This window comes from Gymnogyps californianus, unplaced genomic scaffold (assembly GCF_018139145.2).
Source record: "Gymnogyps californianus isolate 813 unplaced genomic scaffold, ASM1813914v2 HiC_scaffold_36, whole genome shotgun sequence".
NCBI lineage: Eukaryota > Metazoa > Chordata > Aves > Accipitriformes > Cathartidae > Gymnogyps > Gymnogyps californianus.
The window spans coordinates 644,709-663,690 of NW_026114246.1; the positions used below are offsets into that span (position 1 = coordinate 644,709).

Below are 18,982 nucleotides of genomic sequence, written 5' to 3' on the forward strand. Positions count from 1 at the left end.
TCTGTATCTTGTCAGTCTGTTTTATGTTCGCTTAAATGAAATATGTCTATTAATGTCTTAAATGTCTATTTTAAATTTTCAGATGCCTTCAGTAACCATAGAATGTGCAGTAAGAAATGGACATCGCCATCAGAATGCCAAAATATATTCTGAAAACATGAATATTTCCAAGAGACAAGTTTTTCTTAAAGAACAAGTAGCTGCATATTTTGAAGGACAAGTTGAGTTAGATGGTCCTCAAAATTCCAAATTAAGCTTGGATTCAGCTTTCAATAAAGCTGTGTTAGTCTCTAATAAAGTTGAGGGGTAGCAGTCAAAAAGGTTGTTAGATAAACCAGGTAATAAAATGGGTATTTTAACATGTATGAAACAGATAGCTCTGGGATATTTACAAGTTAAGCATCTTTTTGTTGATCTTATTGGAAACTATGAAGTTGATGTCATATGCAGGTTCTGACTGTGATAGGAAAATTTTCAGCTACACATCATGGGTATATGCAAATGTAAGTGGTTTTGTAATGTAAATGTAAATGTACCTGCTCGGTGGCTTTTCCGTGATCTGTTCCATCCAACAAGATTGTTCATTACAAAACCACTTACATTTGCATATACCCATGATGTGTAGCTGAAAATTTTCCTATCACAGTCAGAACCTGCATATGACATCAACTTCATAGTTTCCAATAAGATCAACAAAAAGATGCTTAACTTGTAAATATCCCAGAGCTATCTGTTTCATACATGTTAAAATACCCATTTTATTACCTGGTTTATCTAACAACCTTTTTGACTGCTACCCCTCAACTTTATTAGAGACTAACACAGCTTTATTGAAAGCTGAATCCAAGCTTAATTTGGAATTTTGAGGACCATCTAACTCAACTTGTCCTTCAAAATATGCAGCTACTTGTTCTTTAAGAAAAACTTGTCTCTTGGAAATATTCATGTTTTCAGAATATATTTTGGCATTCTGATGGCGATGTCCATTTCTTACTGCACATTCTATGGTTACTGAAGGCATCTGAAAATTTAAAATAGACATTTAAGACATTAATAGACATATTTCATTTAAGCGAACATAAAACAGACTGACAAGATACAGAATTCTATTACAAATTATGTACCTAGATTAATATAAGCAAATTTTTTTTCAACTGGTATGTGGATTTCTAAAAGTTATGAGAAACTACTTAAGCAAGTGCCTTTTGGATAAACTCAAAGCAAACAAATGAGACGGAAGAGAAACTTTCTAGACTGCAGATTAGTCTAAACAGAAACTCGCAAATAACAATAAGTAGAAAAGTGGCCACCTTAACTGGTTTGAAATCTGTACTTTGTTTACTCCTTCAAATGCAACAAGGCAATAAACTGTTTAATTCATTTTATATGAAGCAACAAACATCTGAACACACACCAATCATTTAGATTTACAGTCTAATCACCATAACCATATTAACACTTATGCATAAGAAGTGAATTAACCTCACCCTCTCTAAATTAAGCAAAAAAACCCCATACTCTCATTGAAAGCCCTACAGGTCTTGTCTCTTCCTAAAACCTTAACTAAATAGGAAATAGTTCTACTGGACTATAAATCCAACCAGGTAGATTGTCCTGAATCAATTGACAAGAGCCCTAGTGCTAACAACCAGTCATTGGCCTTTGGTGGCGTGCAAGCAGAATGTGAATCAAGTTTAAAGTTTGTTCAAATTTACCAGTTTTTACCTGTATACAGAAACAGCATTACATTCCATAAAAATCATATATATTGACTCAATCCTATATACAGATTTCCAGGTTTTAAATAGCAACTTCCTTATTGTTAAATCAGAAATAGAAATAGTTCTCTTTGTAAAAGATCATAGCAAACAGCTGCACTGAAGTTAGTTGGTCTAGAAGTAATACAAGAAGTTAAGGTTTGAGAACTAATGGGTTTCATAGTGTTGTGGTTTAACCCCAGCCAGCAACTAAGCACCACACAGCCACTTGCTCACTCCCCCCCGCTGGGATGGGGGAGAGACTCGGAAGGGTAAAAGTGAGAACTCGTGGGTTGAGATAAAGACAGTTTAATAGGGAAAGCAAAAGCCGCATGTGCAAGCAAAGCAAAACAAGGAATTCATTCACTACTTCCCATCGGCAGGCAGGTGTTCAGCCATCCCCAGGAAAGCAGGGCTCCATCATGCATAATGGTTACTTGGGAAGACAAAATGCCATCACTCCGAACTTCCCCCCCTTCCTTCTTCTTCCCCCAGCTTTATATGCTGAGCATGACGTCATATGGTATGGAATATCCCTTTGGGCAGTTGGGGTCAGCTGTCCCGGCTGTGTCCCCTCCCAACTTCTTGTGCACCCCCAGCCTCCTCGCTGGTGGGGTGGTGTGAGAAGCAGAAAAGGCCTTGACTCTGTGTAAGCACTGCTCAGCAATAAGGAAGACATCCCTGTATTATCAACACTGTTTCCCCCTATATTGGGTTTGCGTGGCAAGGTTTTGGTAGCCGGGGGGGGCTACAGGGGTGGCTTCTGTGAGAAGATGCCAGAAGCTTCCCCTATGTCCGATAGAGCCAATGCCACCCGGCTCCAAGTCGGACCCGCCGCTGGCCAAGGCCGAGCCAATCAGCAACAGTGGTAGTGCCTCTGGGATAACATATTTAAGAAAAGCAAAAGAAGTTACAGGGGAGTTGCAGTTGCAGCCAGAGAGAGGAGTGAGAATATGTGAGAGGAACAACTCTGCAGACACCAAGGTCAGGGAAGAAGGAGGGGGAGGAGGTGCTCCAGGCGCCGGAGCAGAGATTCCCCTGCAGCCCATGGTGAAGACCATGGTGAGGCAGGCTGTCCCCCTGCAGCCCATGGAGGTCCACAGTGGAGCAGATATCCACTCTGCAGCCTGTGGAGGACCCCACGCCGGAGCAGGTGGATGCACCTGAAGGAGGCTGTGACCCCGTGGGAAGCCCGCGCTGGAGCAGGCTCCTGGCAGAACCTGTGGACCCGTGGAGAGAGGAGCCCACGCTGAAGCAGGTTTGCTGGCAGGACTTGTGAACCCATGGGGGACCCACGCTGGAGCAGTTCATGAAGAACTGTAGGCCATGGGAAGGACCCACGTTGGAGAAGTTCGTGAAGGACTGTCTCCCATGGGAGGGACCCCACGCTGGAGCAGGGGAAGAGTGTGAGGAGTCCTCCCCCTGAGGAGGAAGGAGCGGCAGAAACAACGTGTGATGAACTGACCCAAACCCCCATTCCCCATCCCACTGCGCCACTCAGGGGGAGGAGGTAGAGAAAATCGGGAGTAAAGTTAAGCCCGGGAAGAAGGGAGGGGTGGGGGGAAGGTGTTTTTAAGATTTGGTTTTATTTCTCATTATCCTGCTCTGATTTGCTTGGCAATAAATTAAATTAATTTTTTTCCCCAAGTCGAGTCTGTTTTGCCTGTGACGGTAATGGCTGAGTGATCTCCCTGTCCTTATCTCGACCCATGAGCCTTTTGTTATATTTTCTCTCCCCTGTCCAGCTGAGGAGGGGAGTGATAGAGCGGCTTTGGTGGGCACCTGGCGTCCAGCCAGGGTCAACCCACCACACCAGCACAAATCCAAAAAATAGCCCCATACCAGCTAGTATGAAGAAATTTAACTCTATCCCAGCCAAAACCAGCACACATAGCAATTCAAGTTCCCTTTTAAATAAAGGCCATACAATGATGGAAGCATTTGCAATACACTTTTGTTCAAAGTATACCCTTATTCAGGGGAGAGAATCTTGTTCCTATAAAAATAATCTATTCACAACTTATATAATAGAGGTGATGAGTCACAACTGGTAAGTCTCTTAAAGATAAAGAAAAAACATTGAATCTGTTTCATGGTTTCACCCACTCTTCTAGGAACATCCAGGTATATTTATATTGTTTCTATTGTCCAATAAAATAAAGTGCTAACATTGGTTAAGCTTATCTTCTAAGAGTCTTTCCAGGTATTCTTGACAGGAGAGCACCTACCCAGTAAAAGATCCTCATCAAGCAATTTAATATGTTCAGCATGAAAATAAGCTGCTTCTGATCTCTGTTTTATTGAAGCAAATAAGGCAAAAGAACAAAGGGGAGCTATATAGCAGCACCTCTCAGTTGTAACCTGCCACACAAATAACTCCTCACTTTGGAATTCTGTACAGAATGACCTATCTGTTAACTTACAGAAAGCTGAGAAAGTATGTGACAACCAATTTTCAAACAACAAAGGAACAGACTTTTCTCCCTGTTTGCTATGTGTAAGACAAAGAAGAGCTTAAACTGTAGCAAGAGAGATTAACAGGAGACTTAGGTTAGATCTTAGAAAAATTGTGTAGAAGAGTATGGCTAGTCAACCTCAGAAAGAGGTTACCAGAGGAGATTATGGAATCTGCTGGGGTTTTTTAGAGAACCAGTCTGGTCAGAGCTGGTTTGGCCGTAGCACATGCTGCTTCTGAGCCAGGGATGAATTAGATGACTCTCACTCCTTTCAGCCCTATTTATTATGATTCTATCATGTGAACATGAAAAACAGAATCATTTGTGCATCAAGGCAGACTCTCTGTTTCTGAGGCTTCTTATACTTTACCAATCCGTGCCATGAAATCTTGCATCAGCAACACATTAATCCATTAATTCATCTGTCTATAAAGCACTTTTCTTGATTAAGCCCTTTTTAAAAAAGGCGGCATTTAAACTTTGACAAACCCAAAACAGTCACTGAAAAGCCCTCTACAGAAAGATTTTCTTTTGTATCCCAAACAACTCTTGCAAAGCTCCACCAAGAATCAAAGCATGCTCTTCAAATAAGGAATCTGTTTTCAGTACAAAACACAGACATAACCATCAGAAAGTAACCAAAGTCAGTTTAAGAGCTAAGGAATACAGTGCCCAGTGCCTAAACAGCAACACAAAGACCTGCAATATTTCAACATACTGAGTGTATAATAGTAAAAATTTATATACAACTTTTATAAATAAATGTTTTGGCACCACCTTTGCTATGCACTCTCTCTTTTCAGTTCTCCACTGAATGCTTTTTCCTGATTAAGAGCACGAGACCCTCCTGGCAGCAGTTATGGTAAGCAGGCAATACACACACTGAAATATAACACAAGTTTTTTTATCAAAAATATTCTAGCAATGAAGGGAACAGATCAAATACAAAATCTTGAACCCTGGTCACATACACTATCACAGTTAGCATCTATGGGAAAAAATGATTACTTAATTAGAACCATATGCTAAGAGAGGGAAGATGTCAGTTCACCCGGCGCACTTATCTCACCTAAAGAAACCTTGAAAAGAAAGCTTGCAAGAGGTCAGAAAGCAGACAGAGTAGTGACAACATGAAACCAAATGGTATTCTTTGCAATAGTATTCAAGAAAGAGCAAATTACTAACACCTTCCTTCCTCAGAGAAGAGCTTTCTACGCTAGAGTACAGAATTATAAAAGGAAAAATCCCTAACTTGCACAAAACAAGCCTATCTTTTTCAAACCCATGTTAAAATTCACAAATTTGCAATCACAATGTATTTTTTTTTTTCTAATTTTAACAGTAAAAAGAGCAAAAGGCTAATAACAGAATTCAAATGCACATATGTCAATGAGTCAAGGGCATGTAGCAGGTCACAGTGCAAGGCACCATGATTCGGAACCACAAGATTCTAAATCTTGTCTAGAACTTGCTGTGGAATATCAATAAGTTGTTTGCATTTTACACCTCAGTTTACCCTGCTGTAAAAAAAGAAAAAAATTAGCTTGTGTCTCATCAGGAAGTTTGAAAGTTAAGCCACTAGCTGCAAGATTCAGGAAGACAAGCAGATAGAATAATAAAATCACCATGAAGAAGAGTTCCAGAGGCATTTCCAAATACATTCAGATTTCGTACTTACTAAGAGCTTTATTCATATTCTCCATCTGAAGCTGATTTACCATCCACTAGATTATTATTAGAGAATAATAGATTATTTAGATTAATTCAAATTACATTGCAGCCTCAGCAGAACACACACCTAAAACCGGTTTCTTTTATTGTGGTTTTCTTACTCAGTATCCAATAGTCCGAGAGCCTCACATTTCCATTGGTTCAGCATAGCTCATTCCACAGCAATGTTGTTGGGTTTTATTTGTTTTTGGTTTTTTTTTTTTTATAAATATATTTTGACCTTCTTATTCATGGTGTGTTTGGATTTATAATTCCCTTTCATGACCTTCATGTTATTCTGACCTGCAAGGCTGAGGTCTGGTATTTGGGATTCTCATGCTACTGTAGCCTCTGCTTTTTAAACTGGTATGTAAATCTGGTGAGCATTTGACCATTTGGTCCCTTTCAGAGTTACCTTCTTGTTCAAAGTCAAGTGAGATGTTACAGTGAAAATCATTTTAGAACCCTTGAAACCAAGAGTTACCTCCCTCTTGTTAAAGAAGTTTCATCGCAGTTCAAACCCTAGGTTTCCCGTAGCAGAGTCTCAGGCATTGAATCTTATAAAAAAAAAAATCATTTATTCAAATGGTACAGCCAGAAAAAAAAAAAAAAAAAAAAACCACCAGCTCGAGCTGGGTGCCTCCGGAGAGGGACCCCGAACAAAGAAATCCCTGGGCAATTATACCCTTATAATCTATGCACCCGCCCCTCCTGTGCCTTTTGGTCCAATGGTGATTTCTGGTCTGGGATCTTCTAACACCTTATTGGATTCTTTCTCTGTCTGCAGGAAGGCTGTTAACTGTTCTTATCTTGTCAAGTTGCAGCTTCTGCTGACGGTTGTAGCCTCCTTATCTTCTGGTTTGCGCTGGCTCTGGAGGCCCTCTTTTGCTTAACTAGGTAAAAGTTCAGCATATCTAGGTGAAAGTTCACAGCTTGCAGCCTAAGGCTTCAGCAAATCTAGCTACTCATGCTAAGTAAGTAATGCTAAACAAACAGTATACCAAATCGCACAACATTATGCTGTAACCCCTGCATCCTAATGTCAAATGATTGACTCTGAGCGATTCATTCTATTTAAAACTTAAGCTAAATGACTAGTATTTCTTAACACCTCTAACAAACCACAACATGACCCAACCTGATCCTGTGACCTTCTTAGTAGATTAACTCTCTTTCATAGCCAATAAATTCAAGAAGAGAAAATAACCAGGAAAAAATAAAAACACAACTCTTACAAACAGCAAGGCAAAAGCATCTGAAACACAAACCTTGATGTCAATAATCAAAAGTCTTTGTCAACTTTTACTCTATATGCTCGTTCCACTTTCCCTTCGTCATTCCGGGATCTTTTGTCTATACTGGTTCAACTTCACAACAAATCCCACCTTGTTTTCCACATGTAGACAAGAAGTTCACAAGACAGAACTTGCACGGTTTCCACACACACTGCTGTGTTTGATATGTTCCCTATCTGCCTGTAGTCTGCTTGTCACAGTGGAGACTACGCTAGGAATCGAACAGAGTATCAACCTCTGCCAGGCCTCTAGGTATGACCATATACAGAGGGGTTATTACTTAAGAGCATATAATCCAGAGAAATGCACTGGAATGTCTTCCATGTAATTCAAGATGACAACAAAATGAAGTAAGCATATCTTCAAGAGAACACTAACACAACACAGGCCTGGCTAAGAAACAAAATCTCCCATGTTTTGGAAATGCATACAGTTTTACAAGTTTACTTTTGTCGATAACAGAACAGATTTTAGGCTTCTTAAGACCTAAATTGGGTTATGATTGAGGAAGAAACAGGAAATAAGAAAAGATTCAATCCAAAAAGCCCACCAGCAATCCAACCTGGACCTTGGGAAAGTTGACTTCAGATCCACACTCTGAGCACCTCAGTTCCATAAAGATGGACTATCCTAAACTACCAAGTACGGTGATGTATTATCAACCCTCTGTATTTTTAAATTACAAGGCTACCATACTTGACAAATTCATAGTAGCACAAAATGAGAAAGAATTTAAAACTACAATGGACAGTTTACCAGGGAATAACAAACCATCTTCCAGAAGTTGAAGTGTATGTTGTCTGACTACACTACAGCGTGAACAGTGGTTAAATAAGCAGTTATTAATGGAATTTGAGGGAAAGAGATTCTAGCATACAATTTACCTCAAAATGTTTCATCTGCACACACACACACCCCCCTTTTCACCACCACCACTCACCCCAACAAACAACTGGAGAAGGTAAAATACTCTCTGCTAAAACTGGAGGAAATGAACAAAGCAACGCTAAGAAACAAGTTTGAAGTACAAGGAAAGTGAGTTGTAGAGAATAAAAAGCATTATTTTTGTCAGGATACAAGTGGCAAGAAGTCTGATCTAACAGAGAGGGCCAGGAAAAAGTAGAATGACATCAGAGAAGTGAAGAACACAAACATGACACTTAAGGAACCATTGAACAGGATAGGAGTATAGAAAATAGATTAAATAATGAATAACTGAACTGTGGGGATGAAAGAGAAAAGACAGTGATAAATATTAGCAGATTACATTAAGGTAACTCCATAAGCAGCTGAACCAAAGAAAAATTTAACATGCAGAACCACACTACTTGGCTGATGTTCAGGAGTTTTGCGGAGGCGAGGAAGGTGTTACAGATGTTTCCCAAACCAGGGAACCAACACAGTGCCACAGAATGAAGGAGACAAAGATTATTTTTCAACCTTGTGCTAGCTAGAACTGCTGCAAATGAAATCACCTCTGTGCAGTCTTGCAGCTCCTCTGCCATGTCTATCTCAAACAGGACATACAGATGTATTTCATATGAATTGGACTGAGGAAGGCCCGTGCACTGCACTACATGCTTCCCTTCAACAAGAGGCAAACATACTGAAAGCACACAGGAGTACTGCTCCTCAAAGAGAAAAGATAAGCAAAGAGGGTAGGTTACATTTTGGCCTGAGATGAACATTTAATTTTTATTAACTGCACAACAAATAATTTGTGCTGATGCAAGTTAGTGTTTGCGTGTGCTCTGAAAGAGCATGTCAATAGGGTTGAGTGAAACAAGGTGGGTCCAGCGCTTTAACTGATAGTATTAAATACAGCTAAGAAATTGAAGTTGTAAGTTTAGGAAGCCTTGGAACAAACACTGCTGCAAAGGGAGGTACAAGAGAGTTGACTACGTTCACACAAGCAGTTGCGACAATACCAGAAACAGAATTGTAAAGTCTTGGTTACAACACGCCATGTGATAGCTATAAGTAACCTCTACTTTTCAGGACACAAGACATCCTTGACATCACTTCTCAATATCTTACCAATTCCTAAAAGTCTATTGCCCAGAATGGCCTTGGAGATACTAATACACTTAGTTACTCAAAAGCTACCTTTTGAAATATAAGTATGCCTATTTATACACATTCATACCAGTGGAACCATTGTACGAAGTTACAATATCTATTAAACACTATAGTTTTCTACTCTTCAACAACATAATACCTAGCAGTATAAACCCATTAAAAATTCAATGCAATTTTGTACTATAAAAATCCTTGCCAATAAAAATGAAGTGGCACTCTTCAAAGGTCTTCATATTACAGAATATAAATAGGTTTAAGATTTGTGTGAAATATAAACAAAGCAATCAAAATACAAACATTGCAATAAAAGGCTGATCCAAAAACGGCTATTTACTTTAAAAGGATCTAAAAGATGCTGTAGAACAGCCTTTCCAAAAGCATTTACAGCTTTATTTAGACATAGACACAATCTCAAAGCATTTTGAAGACAGCAGACTATAATTATAAAGAAGCTGTAGCAGCAAGAAATTCAGCAGACCACTTTAAGAACTAACTTCAACACCTGAGCAAATGTTTTCAACTTCAAAGTGAGGAGAAACATCAAAAACACCAAGGAGAGACACATACTAATGGAGAGAATTAGAAGGGTCTTTCCCCCCGCCCCCCCAAAAGCTAACTCATAATAGATGAAATTTTGTGGCATTAAATTCCTTGAATTTATTTGATCTACTATCCACTTGTATGATCTCTTCCTTTATAAGATACCTATTCTTGAACAAACGCAAGATGTCTTTAGAAAACAGAATTAAACTATTTACAGTAGTAATCATAATAGTAACACATATATCAGTGATGCCCTCAGGATACAGTGCAAACATGTTCATAGGAAAAAGCATTCTTTTATCAGTCTAAGAAAAAGAGACAAGCTTTTGAGCTCACAGTATCAAAACAAGTCTAAAACCTGATGAACAGACTGATCCTACTTCTGCTGTAACAGGTCATGTTGTGAAAAAGGTAATTATCCTGCAAGAAGAAATATAATTGTCGTGGTTTAACCCCAGCTGGCAGCTAAGCACCACGCAGCCGCTTGCTCACTGCCCCCCCCACCCCTGGGATGGGGGAGAGAATCAGGAAAGAAAAACCTCGTGAGTTGAGATAAAGACAGTTTAATAGGACAGAAAGGAATGAAAAAACAATGATAATGATAATATGACAATAGTAATACTAAAAGAATTAAACTATACAAAGCAAGTGGTGCACAATGCAATTGCTCACCACTCATTGACTGATGCCCAGTTAGTTCCCGAGCCGCGATCCCCCCTCCCAGCCAGCTCCCCCAGTTTATATACTGGGCATGATGTCATATGGTATGGAATATCCCTTTGGCCAGTTTGGGTCAGCTGTCCTGGCGGTGTCCCCTCCCAGCTTCTTGTGCCCCTCCAGCCTTCTTGCTGGCTGGGTGTGAGAAGCTGAAAAATCCTTGACTTAGGATAAACACTACTTAGCTACAACTAAAAACATCAGTGTGTTGTCAACATTCTTTTCCTACTAAATCCAAAACACAGCACTATACCAGCTACTAGGAAGAAAATTAACTCTGTCCTAGCCGAAACCAGGACAATAATTAATACATTGTGGTTGTCCAGCTGCTGGTAAAGGCAAATACAGACCAACCAGAAACAATCTATGTTCATTACTCAAAAGCAACACCACTTTCAGGAAGATAATAGTGTAACAACAGAACAATACATAAAACTAAAACAGCTGTATGCAAATACTATAAATGGTATATATTACTGATACTCGCTATTTCCACTTGCAAATCACCTATTAGATTCTTATTTATGCAACTGTACAAAGTAGAGGATGTGATTGCGCACACACACACAAACACAGCAGTACATGTAACTTTTAGCATAATCATAGGGCAATCTTTCACCACAATTTAGAATTGCCCAGCCAGACTCCGGGAATCCCTGCAGATTAACTTGCTTTTTTGCAAGCCTCATGGCTACGCACAATCCCAATTTTTGGACTACAGAATGTGAAAGAAAAACTTCACTTTCACTGAAGAGCCATTTCTAGTCTTTTTGCCCCCCTCAATAATCCATATGATAAAGCTTACTGCTGGATTTGTACACTTGCCACGTAGTAATTCAACATGCTCCACCACTATTTGAGTCCACAGTCATATGGCAGCTCAAATTTCAAGCATGTGATATTTTTAATAAGAGATTGTCAGGATGTCGAATACCTGTGCTTTGCAATGTACTTGCAATTTAAATTTTAAATCTATTATTCATTTAAAATAATTATTTTTATAATTAAAGCAGCTACTCTGCAAACTGCACCAAAAAAGGATGCTCAGCAGAGGCCATCAGGAAAATTCCATGCTCACACAATCACCCCCTGCACTACTTGAGCCTACAGGAGTAGTTTATTGTGGTGGGTTGACCCTGGCTGGGGAGGATTCTGCAGTTAGAGCAGTATTTTTTCCTATGCATGGGCAATGGAAGAATCAAGAAAGTATAGGACGTATGCTTTCTTTGCCAATATTTGTTTTCAGTATCAATTTATAACGGTGTGGTGGGTTAACCTTGGCTGGATGCCAGGTGCCCACCAAAGCTGCTCTATCACTCCCCCTCCTCAACTGGACAGGGGAGAGAAAATACAACGAAAGGCTCATGGGTCGAGATAAGGACAGGGAGATCACTCAGCAATTACCATCACAGGCAAAACAGACTCGACTTGGGGAAAATTAATTTAATTTATTGCCAAGCAAATCAGAGCAGGATAATGAGAAATAAAACCAAAATCTTAAAACACCTTCCCCCCACCCTCCCTTCTTCCCGGGCACAACTTCACTCCCGATTTTCTCTACCTCCTCTCCCTGAGCGGCACAGGGGGATGGGGAATGGGGGTTGCGGTCAGTTCATCACACATTGTCTCTGCCACTCCTTCCTCCTCAGGGGGGGAACTCCTCACACTCTTCCCCTGCTCCATCGTGGGGTCCCTCCCACGGGAGACAGTCCTCCATGAACTTCTCCAACTTGAGTCCTTCCCACAGGCTGCAGTTCTTCAAGAACTGCTCCAGCGTGGGTCCCATCCACGGGGTGCAGTCCTTCAGGAACAGACTGCTCCAGCGTGGGTCCCCCATGGGGTCACAAGCCCTGCCAGAAAACCTGCTTCAGCGTGGGCTCCTCTCTCCACAGGTCCTGCCAGGAGCCTGCTCCAGCACAGGCTTCCCACAGGGTCACAGCCTCCTTCGGGTGCATCCACCTGCTCCGGCGTGGGGTCCTCCATGGGCTGCAGGGGGACAGCCTGCCTCACCATGGTCTTCACCACGGGCTGCAGGGGAATCTCTGCTCTGGCGCCTGGAGCACCTCCTCCCCTTCCTTCTTCCCTGACCTTGGTGTCTGCAGAGTTGTTCCTCTCACATATTCTCACTCCGCTCTCTCTGGCTGCAGCTGCTACTCCCCTGTAACTTCTTTTCCCTTTCTTAAATATGTTATCCCAGAGGCTCTACCACTGTTGCTGATTGGCTCGGCCTTGGCCAGCGGCGGGTCCAACTTGGAGCCGGGTGGCATTGGCTCTATCGGACATAGGGGAAGCTTCTGGCATCTTCTCACAGAAGCCACCCCTGTAGCCCCCCCGCTACCAAAACCTTGCCACGCAAACCCAATACATTTATCTTTCACGTGGACCAGTCACTGAAGGCAAAACATGACATTTTGCCAGTACATTACAGAACTGTTTTCTGGAAAGAGAGCAACAATGAAGATCAGGAATCCTGATTTCCAAAGGGAAGATGCAAAACAGTGTTTACATACAGGATAACCAACCACATAGCTTTGATAAATACAAACTGAACCGCAACTTGTCTGAACAGAAAAGATTTGAGACTCTTGTAATAAGGGTCTGGGCTTTTTTCCTAGTCCTCCCTAGTTAATGGTCTGTGGAACACCACTGGTGTTCTCTAGAGCAGGGAGACCTTGAACAGTAAGGGGTCATGGACAGCAGAGACCAGTCAGATGGAGCACAATCCAAGTTCATCATTTCCCTAGTTCAGGACAAAGTTTTATTCCAGCCTGCAAGTTTGTCAAAAACACAACATTTCATTCTGACAAAAATTAACAGGCTAATTTGGCAAACCATACATTTCCCAGTGAAATAAATTACTAGTTGTCAGAAGTTGTCAAAAGGTTGTAAGTAGAGAGTATATCAGTTAATAGCACAGGGAAGCAATGCTGTCGCAAGCAGCATTGGTTGGACCAAGCTGTTGAGCTCTTTGAGCAGATAACATGAGCTCTGGCCACAAGGAGAGAGGCTGCTCAGCAATTCGAGTACAGTTTACTTTGACCAATAAACTCTATGGAGAGAAAGGGTAGATAATTGTATTCTGATCCTCACTCCTGGCCCAGCCTTGATGTTTTCCCACTTCACCTGTCTTTCCCCATTTGAAAAAAGTCACAATTCTTTATTTCAGAAAAGTAGAAGGGAAAGTCTCACAGCTCATATCAAAAAATCCGTAATGTATCTAACATTCACATGCACAGAACAACACATGCATCAGAACATTCTGCCCCTCTTTCTCCTGTTTAGGTTGGTAGCAACACACACCATAACCAGCATGGTTCAAGCAGCTTGACTACACATTTACAACAAACTGGACATGCTTTTATCAAACACAAGTCACTGCCAAGACTCTGGTGATAGCAAGCACCTTTTATTTAAGGCTGGAAGTTGAAAACATTTATACCTTTCCTATCCAGCAGTCTACCCACAGAATATCAATAGTGACTGTGAATGGAATTGTCCACATTTCCCAAAGGGTAGCACATAAAAGGATTTTTTTCCTGCTGCCTTTTTGTGCCTTTGTTTTGCTGCTCATGTCAAGGACACAACATGGGAAAGGGAGGAATAGACAGGATATGCTGTATGAGCTCTGTTATTACTTTAGCTTTCCATTTTCCAATAGGAAACCACATTGGGGAGGGGAAGAGTCTCACAGGAAGCTTTCCATACTGTAAGCCACAACAGACTGGCTCCTGAACCATGCTCCAAACATGCTTCCATGATTACCTCCTATTCCATGATTGCCTTTAGTTATCACCTCAGTTGGTTTCTCTTCTCTTAAGAGCTTCCCCTCCAACACTTCATGAATAATGTTATTTCTGTTTTGTTCCAACATCAAATTCCTTCGCGCACCAGCTGTTTCCAGTCAAACCATTTCAAGACATGAATTTATCATTATAAACAAAGACAAATGTAAGTTAATCCAAAGTAAACCAGAGAACTAAAAGCACATTTGCATCATTTACTATACTTACCATATATAAACTATAGTAAGCACAGCTTTATAAATGCATCATTTATTTCCACAACTCACTGTGCAAATTCAAGCCAAAAGGCTACTAATACCAAAATATCCATTACTCATCATTTTCAGGAAAATGATGCCAACACTGATGCAATGCTGCTAGCATGCATCACTTTTGCCATACCCAGCATCTGAGAAGCAGAAAGCTCTACAGAGGACTTTTTGTTATCCTTATTGTTTGTTTGTTTTTAAACTAGTGTTTTCTAATTGTTTATCTATTGATGTCATATTCTACAATCAAGGAAAACCGTTACTCTCTAATTTCCTGAGAAGGGAAAATGTTTTTTTCTAGAATTTTTCTTGCTAATGCATACCAGCCAAGGACCACGCTTCCACTAGGCCTCCTTAGTTTTTCTGCATAGTTCTTACCACTGCAGAGGCTTCTGTCCTTGTTTTGTTGTCCAAAACAACAAGTGATAGGAAAGTTACTAGTCTTTTTGCTTATTCCTGGAGTCATATTTGCAGAATATGGACAGGAAAGAATACGCTATTACCCCTGTTCAAAAAAACCCTTACTATTATATGCAAACAGTTTAGAAGAAAAAAGTCTCAAAGCCTAGTACAGAGTATCAGAGAACCTTCCAGAGATTATGTGTAGGCATACAATCATGCATACTGTTTCTGAGGTGGAGTCCTAAATATCTATAAAGGTGGCAAATGTCCCATCATAAAAACTGTCTTACAAGATAGACAACAAACTTTTTATTATTTTTCCTCTGAAGTTCATGTAGGTTGAACTCTCCACCATTATTTCATTAGGATTTTTACCTGGTTAAGAAAATTAAATCAGAAGCAGAAAAGAAGTTAATGATAATATAATGATAAGCTTTGCTATGAGGTGTCATATGCTTACAATCTCCACAGCCACGCAGATTTAAAAAGTAATTTATCTGCCTGTTCCCACACTTCCAACTGACACATCTGACTCAGACACTAGTATAGTGGAAGAAGCAGAAACATGCAGTCTGAAAAGACTGGTACTTCTGCCAGAAGGTACTAGCTGCGTGAAACGCACAGAGGAAAGTTTCATTTTGGTTGGTTGGTTGTTTTTTAATCCCAAAAGTTTCCATTTAAGTTTATGATAATGTTTTCATTTTAGGATACACATCTTTCAGCTTCAGATCCCTACAAATACCTATACAGTTTTTATATTAACCACCTCTGCTTTTCTACTCCCCCCTTGGACTGGATATACACTTCTAAATAATCTCATCTGGTTTAATCCCCCAAAATGGGCATCACATCTCTTTCTGCACTCTTGCAAAGATCTATGTTTTTCCTAGCTCAAGACAACGAAGCTTCATCCTCTTAGTCATGGTAGCTGAGGCAGCACAGGCTCTTTTGCCATGGATATCTATATAAACCCTTCCTCCACCTCATAATCTGTACAGGCCTGAAAAACAGGAAGCCTATTTAATGCAGTAGTACAGCTGAAGTAATGGGCGCTCAAGAGTGTTACTGATAAACAGCTTGATAACAGACTAATAATTGAGATGTCTGTAGTCCAAAGGACTAAGAGCCTTTGTAAGATACTTATGGCACTGTACAACAAGGATGTGCAGAACAGGAAGTGTCCAGATAATACAGTACAAACTGAACACATTGTGCTGGTAAGGACTGGCATTTGAGAGAGTGCTTAGCTTTTGGATAAAAATAAATTAACAAAAAAAAAATCTATTAAATCTGCAAAACAGCATGCAGTAGAAAGCACATGATACAAGGAATTAGTTAAATGGGAAATATGAATTGGAGTTTTGCTTCTTGACATCAGTAGGGAGCACCATACTTGCTAGCTGCCAGACTGCTCGCATACTTGAGTGACAAATCCAGTGACCAAGTTACATGACTGAGCATGAGCAGGGCACAGTATGGAGAGAGGAACTATCACACTGCGCTTCTGCATAGCTCTCACTTCAGCAGGCCTCTCCCTTTACTCTGATACCAAAGCTGTCCAAACTCACTCTCCAGTCAGATCATCTGAAACTCGCCTTTCCAATGACAAGCATTTCTGTATAAGCAAGTACTCCAGGCACTCAGCCTTTTCCTAAAGCAACTGTTTTAACCTTCACGTGCACTTTATATGTGAAATGTCCTCCCTCTACACTGTGGCCACAACAGTGCATCTCTGGGTGCTCCAAATCCTACTCATCATCCTCCTCACTTTCCTCCTTTGTAGTCCAAGCAGTCAATGAAATCAGTTCCTCTCAGCATTTTCATAAATGAAGCTAGCTCTTTATATTTTGTGATTTAAAATGTTTGATGAAATTAAAAATTATGCTGCCCAAAAGGTCACAATGAGATATCAGTTATCCAACTATCACTATAACTGCAGCTACCACAACTTAGCAGTGAACTGCAGTATACACACCACACTTACCTATTTTAAACTAAAACAGAACCAATTATTGTCAGAGGGTGTATTTTGCTATACATTATACCTGCTTATACCAGATTCTGCAACACACACAAATTTATACTTGGACATCCTCTGAAATTAATTTGGACAGCTTAATATAGCCTTCTAGAGAATGACAGAGGGTTTGCATACTTTGCAGCCATTAAAACCTCATACTATAACCCCCTCTGATCCTTCAAGATAAGCATAGTCTTATCACATAGGAATCTGGAGAGAAAGTCTTGCTAAGGAACTTAAATACCATAGGAAAACATGCTTTTGACTTTATAAGTAGCAGTTTCCTCCATGAGGATTTTGTCCATATTACCCAAATCTGTTATTTTCTACCATTTAGAAAATAGTCTTTTAGATGTTGAAAACAGAACACAGGCAAACGTAATGGGAAAAAAACTCATGCAGATATTAAACCCTAGCTGGAACCAAATTCTAGGAATAAAAGCAAATCTTAAACTTTGTGATTCTATCCCCAAGCAAGACTCACTGGTGGCACATAGTCCTCAGTTGTTCAAAAGTCACCTACCGTTTTGACTGTACAGCCTAATAAAATGAAAAATGTAACGTGCCAGGCTTCCTCCTGAAATTATTAACAGTGGGAGCAGCACTCCCACTCCAAAAGCTCCAGGATTTGAAGCGTGATTTGAACAAGTGTCTTATACGTTCAGCAAGCAGAGCTTACTCAATGAATTTCTACAAAACACCCCATTCATCTAACTGTTCTCATCATTAACTGGAACAACTGGGAACAGCAACTGCGAGAAAAGTGAAATTAAAATATCTTAGCATATTTGGGACATATGTTTGAAGTAAACCACATATTTCTTTTATATAACTTAATTAAGGTTTGGGAGGTTAACTTAACAGCATTTAGAAAATATTAAGGTACTTCAGACAAAGCTTACAACAATATGTGCATTTAGCTAATGTGTTTTAATATATGACATTACTCAAACATCATGGATATTTAAAAGCAAATGTATACAAATCCTTCAGCAGTTATATTAGGCCAGAATTCTCAGCAACTGATACACATGAATTCCAAATTTTCTTAATAGGTTGGTTGAATTTTTCTTTACCTCTTTAATTAAAGTGGAGAATACTTTTTCTGTCCTGGTGTTAGCAAGTCTTTGACAGGACTGTAGTCTGTTTATGTAAACTAATATGACAAATCTCTTTTGCTAACTGCATTACTTAATCCTGATCCCAAAAAACTAAGTAAATACCATTTTAGTGAAAAGAAGTAACACTAACAAAAATTATTGTTAGTTAGAACATTGCCTTACCACGTAAATGCCAATTCTACAAACAGCAAATGAGAGCTGGATACATTCAGACATAAAGAAATTAAAGACATTATCAAGAATGCTATTTATTAAGAATTAAAGTTTTTCTCCCACCTCTCCCCTGAAAGAAACACCTGATGGTATACTACTTTACGTTTCTCCTGTAAGGTTGTACTAAACAAGCTGAGAAAAATGCCATATAAACTCAGATTATGCAGATACTTATTACTTTTCATAAAAAAGCAGCTGCCAACACCATTGCACTTCCTAATTCTATATTTCATTATAAGCCTCAAATTAGGCAATGCTCCCCAAAATGCCCGTACACAACATTATTTTGCATGCAAGTTTTCAGTCCCATTTATTTTTATCTACTCTGGTTTAAAAACAACCTTCAAGAGACATTTTAAGAGAGTAATATGCTTTTTGGCTTCTTAGTGGACTGTAAAGAGCTTCCATAGTTATAGTAGTTCTTTCCCTGTATCATCATTCAAATTCTCTTCCTCCATATACCAAAATAATGCATATACCTTCCTGCATTTCTAAATTCATACTCCTTTAATTTTCTGAGATTTTCATGTTTAAAATAGAACTCTTTAAATAAAATATTCAAGGCAGTAATCTACTCTTACAGCTGTGAATAATCATATTAAAAGTTTTTACCCTCAA

At 39.8% G+C, this 18,982-nt stretch overlaps 1 protein-coding gene across 1 annotated transcript in view; it reads right to left on the reverse strand.

Annotated features, from left to right (window-relative positions):
• Window positions 1–18,367, reverse strand: part of LOC127028610 (ADP-ribosylation factor-like protein 15) — a 248,064-nt gene extending 229,697 nt beyond the window's left edge. The window contains exon 1 of the mRNA XM_050914331.1: window positions 18,314–18,367. Coding sequence (XP_050770288.1) covers window positions 18,314–18,367 — 54 coding nt within the window. The remainder of the gene's footprint in view (window positions 1–18,313) is intronic.
• Between the last annotated feature and the right edge of the window lie 615 nt (window positions 18,368–18,982).